We start from the raw sequence: 4,781 nt of genomic DNA on the forward strand, positions 1-4,781 counted from the left end.
ATCTTATCAATTAATGTCTTATTAGCATTTTAGTTAATTTAATGTATTGCTTATCAAGTGAAAATAGGTTAAAATATCCTTCTATATAGAGAACTCAGAAGATGCTGAAACATTCTTCTTCTTTATACAAGTATCCAAGACAGAATATATATATATAAGATCCAATTTCAAGACTAGTATAAGCACTTTTCTTACTTTTAGAATTAAAATTTAATATTTTTGGTGTCAAAAGAAAGGAAAAAAAATTGTATGTATGAAACTTAATACTATAGTCTATATTTAAGAAGAAAAGGAAAAACAATCATAGACGATAATATTCATAAGTAGGAAGAAATATATCAAACTGTATATCAATCCCTTTCTTCTAATTGGACAAAGAACATCACCCACAAACTTGAAACTCTACCATACTCAATTTTCTTCACTACATTACATAAGCAATATTATTTTAGATATAAAGATAACTCAACAGACTCAGAGAAAGAAATGGTTAAAAAAAAGAAAGAAAAAAACGAAGCACAGTTTTTTTTTTCTTTTTCTAAATTTGATTTTGATCAGTGGAGGGGCTCTTCTTGGCAAGATTGTGCTTGTTGTTATGCATCCAAACCTTGAGGACTCTTCTCTTGACTCCAATTTCTTGGCAGAACTGTTGCACCACAGCTTCCTCTTGCTTCTGAAATTTCCACCCAACTTTCTCAGCAAAGTTGAGCATTTTCTCCTTCTGTTCCTGGGAAAATTTTGTCCTGAACCTCTTCTTCACCAGCTGAGGTGGCCTGGACAAAACCCCACCACCACCACCACCATCACCATCTTCTTGGTCATCAGACTCTGAAGGTAGGGACCCCCCCATGTTGTAGGACATTATCATCTGGTGGGTAGGTGGTGCTGCAATAGCTCTGGAAGGTGTGATATGAGGTCCTGTAGGGTACCCTAGAGCCTCTGGGCCTAAAATATTCTTGTGATGGCCCCAAATGACTTTCCTCCCAACCCTGTTTGGATGTGGGCTGTGGTAGAAATCACAGGATGAGGAGAGCTGCAGCAGCTCACCTTCTGTTTCTTTCCTGTGGAAGTTTCTATGACAGTTGCAGGCTGAGCAGGTTAGGGCTTCTAGGGTACCCTCTTCTCCACTAGGCATGAACTCCCCACAACCATCTGTGGCACTCCCACCCATTGCTGCTGCATGGTTCTTGAGGCATTCCCTGTACCTGACCAGTTTCTTGTAGGGCACATGGTCCTCCAGGTTTGAGGGTATGGGGCCATTGGAAGGGATTTGATTGCGAGGTTCAGGATCATGATGGATCATGTGCCCATGCCCATGTCCCCCACCATATGAGCTGTTAATTGGAATTGGGATCTCCCCTTCTTGACTTGAAAGTTCCATTTTTCTATTTATCTTTTAAAATTTGTGTTGTTTGTTTGGAGACCAAAAGAGAGAGAACAAGAAAGGGGAGAGAGTTACAACTTACAAGAAGCCCTAAATGATTAAAATTGAAAGTTCTTGAAGTCTTAAATTCTTGGGAATTTTTCTTGATAATATATATTGTCCACTCTTTTGGAAGCAACAAAAGTTTAGAACAAACTAGAATGACAACATAGTTGCATACCAAAGTGACCCACTCATGAAAATGTTAAGAAACACATACTTTGGTCCCATGTAATTGAACTAAAAAAAACTATGCAATTGCAACAAAAACCTAGACTTTGGATATGCAACTCATTGTCTCCAAAGTTATGGAGACAAGAAAAAAACAAAGACAAGGGAATTCAGCAAACAACTCTCTCTCTCTCTCTCTAACTGTTGAAAGGGGGAGGAGGAGAGAGAGAGAGAAGGGAGTCAACACTCAAAAACAGTTCCTGAAAAAGACAATGATAGTATATGAAGATGACTTGGGACACTAAACAAAGAGATGAAGAAAATGGCATGTAAACTATTAAGACAGTATGATTATATCTTCTCCAACAGATCACTTACATAATCTTCTCTTTGGAATTCTTGAGATTAAAGACCTTCCATTGCTAAAGACAAAGCTGTGTAAGAGAAGATAATATTTTGGGAAAGAAAATGGAGTGAATATAGAGGTTTTGGATTAAAAAGGTTGTATAGCAAGTGGGAAGAGAAGAGAAGAGAAGGGAAGGGAAGGGAAAGAGAGAGAGAGAATGGAGAGAGTTTTGCAGGTGAGGTTTAGCTAGTGAAGCACTAAACATGAGCTTATAGCAATAGTGAGTGGCAAAAAAAAAAGTGATGAGGAGAGAGAAAAAAAAAAAGCAGATTTTTTTTACAGACAAAGAGGAATACAGTGAGTTTTACTGTTCTAGAGAGGGCGATAAAAAGGGTAATGTGATTGCTTTGCTTGCACTATCAGGCATCCAGTTTACGCCATTTAGAGAGCTGTGTGTCAGATAGTGGGGGAGAGAGAGATCCAATAGAATTCTAGGAAAGAAATGGCTTTGAAATTTAATTTTCCAAAAGAAAAAAAAAAAATTCCTTCATAATTAATCACCCAAAAATAGAAAATATTTTCGTGTAATTAGCATCACACCATGTATTTATGAGTCAGAATTAGAGATGGCAACGGGGCGGGTTTGGAGCGAGTTTTCCTAAATTCCGCCACGCCCCTTTTAATTTTTGTCAAGTTCATGCCCGCTCCGAGACCTGCGACGGGTTGGATTTTCACGTCCAACCCTGCCCCGTTGGGAAATACCGTGCCCTCGTGCCCGCCCCGCTAACAAATTTTTTTGTCCCACTTTTTGAAACTTAAGCTCCTACTATTTAAATGTGGAAAGCCTAAAAATGACACAACATAAATGAAATTATGTATCAACAAAAATAAAAAAAATAACATGCATATAACATAATTGAGAGAACATAATAAATAAAAATAAAAGTTTAATAGAATCAAATCACAAGAAGTTCTAAACTCCAACTTCCACCATAACCAAAACAAAAGCAAATTTAATACCAAGTTTACATCCCAAATTAGGATTGTAAGAGATGGGTAACTAGGTAAGCCGCTAAAATAAGTTATTAATATTATATATATATATATATATATATATATATATATAAATATAGTTATATGTTTAGTGGAGTGGGGCCCCTAAGATATGTATACTGAACCCTTACCCGCTCCGTAACTCGCGACGGGCACAAAATTTGTATTCATGCACGCCCCAACGGTATAAAAAAAATTCCCATATCCGTTATTAACGGGGCGGTAAAAATTGACATCCCTAGACAGAATCATCTCCAATGACTTGTATTCTGCAGTACACTAGGGAGGACTGAAATTAACTGAGTAACAATTGGTTCGTGTAACACGAAATATAAGTGTATCGAAGAGAATGTTGATTCGTATTTATATTTATAATGATAGTGTTTTGGAAAGTTTTCAATGTATACAATCTGTTGAAATATATAAATATTTTTATATAATTGAGGAGCAAAGTCCTTTATCAATCATGGTGATTCGGTCAATTTTAACTATAAAAATATTTTTATATAATGATGGAGCAAAATTCTCGACCAATCATGTTGTGTCCTTTGACTATTGTACACCTTCCATATTTTCTTATCTTTACGGTGCCTATATATAGGCTCTTTGTACTCTGAATAATAAAAATGTATCCCTTAGTAGTTTTTTGTCCATGTATGTAGACCTTAGTGTCAAACCATGTATATGCTTGTATTTTTCATCTTCCGCTTATTCTTGATTTGCATTTTATATTTACAAATTCAAATTTAACATGGTATTAGAACATCGATCCTAGATTTTGAGGGGGGTATGGAAATTATTATCATAGAGCATATATATTCTCCATGTCTTCACATTCTTTTCCCGATGTAGTTCCAACCAATTCTCGGCGAGTTCCAGTTGATTTTTCCGACAAAGTTTCGGTCCATTTTTTGGATGGTTCAGCATCTTGGCATTCCCTATGTTGTTCTAGCCCATTTCTCAGCTTAGTTTCGGCATTTCCCAGCTTTTTTCGGCATTGTTCAGGCCATTTCATGGCTTAGTTCCGGTTAATTTTCCGGTTTAGTTCCGACCATTTTTCCCTACAAGATCTGTTCAATTTCCTGGCTTTGTTCCGGACACATTTTCATCATCGTTCAAGGCGTTTTTTAGCACGTTGGGCATTCATGATATTCATTCTCTAACTTGAGAGAAGTGTTAAAATATATAAATAATTCTATATAATTGTGGAGCAAAATCCTCCACCAATTATAGTGATCCGGTTAATTTCCTTCCAACTAAAAAAATATTTCTATATAACAGTGGAGCAAAATTCTCCACCAATCACGGTGCCTTCTTTGAATATTGTACACCTTCCATATTTTCTTATCTTTACCGTGCCAATATAGAAGCTCTTTGCACTCAAGCAAAACAAATCTGAATATAATAATGTAGTCCTTAGTAACTCTTTGTCCATAAATGTAAGCCTTAATGTCGAACCATGTATATGCCTGTATTTTCCATCTTCCACTTATTTTTTATTTGCATTTTATATTTACAAATTCAAATTTAACGCAATCATTTTTTTTTTACTTGTAAGATTGCATCTTGATTTGGTTTGCTTGAAACATTGTATAAGTTATAAAGAAAATTAAGTAATAACTTAGAGGATGCAAGTTAATGGAGAGATGATAATATGAGCAAACCAATACATATTAATAGAGCATGTTAGTGAATATGACTAATATATGTTAAAAACAATGTGCAAATTTAACAATATATAATAATATTTAAGAACATGATTTTCTCTTTGATAACGAAGAATGAAGT

At 35.5% G+C, this 4,781-nt stretch overlaps 1 protein-coding gene across 1 annotated transcript; it reads right to left on the reverse strand.

Annotated features, from left to right (window-relative positions):
* Nucleotides 1-278: 278 nt before the first annotated feature.
* On the reverse strand, nucleotides 279-2,197 carry LOC132299457 (zinc-finger homeodomain protein 4-like). The gene is made up of 2 exons (XM_059796071.1): nucleotides 1,973-2,197; nucleotides 279-1,854 (listed from the first exon to the last, which is right to left on the reverse strand). Exon 2 carries the CDS (start codon nucleotides 1,379-1,381, stop codon nucleotides 539-541), a length of 843 nt encoding a protein of 280 aa, XP_059652054.1. The 5' UTR covers nucleotides 1,382-1,854; nucleotides 1,973-2,197; the 3' UTR covers nucleotides 279-538.
* Between the last annotated feature and the right edge of the window lie 2,584 nt (nucleotides 2,198-4,781).

Source organism: Cornus florida, unplaced genomic scaffold (genome assembly GCF_030987335.1).
Source record: "Cornus florida cultivar Cherokee Brave unplaced genomic scaffold, ASM3098733v1 CherokeeBrave_3.0.0_Hap2_Chr03, whole genome shotgun sequence".
NCBI classification, from domain to species: Eukaryota; Viridiplantae; Streptophyta; class Magnoliopsida; order Cornales; family Cornaceae; genus Cornus; species Cornus florida.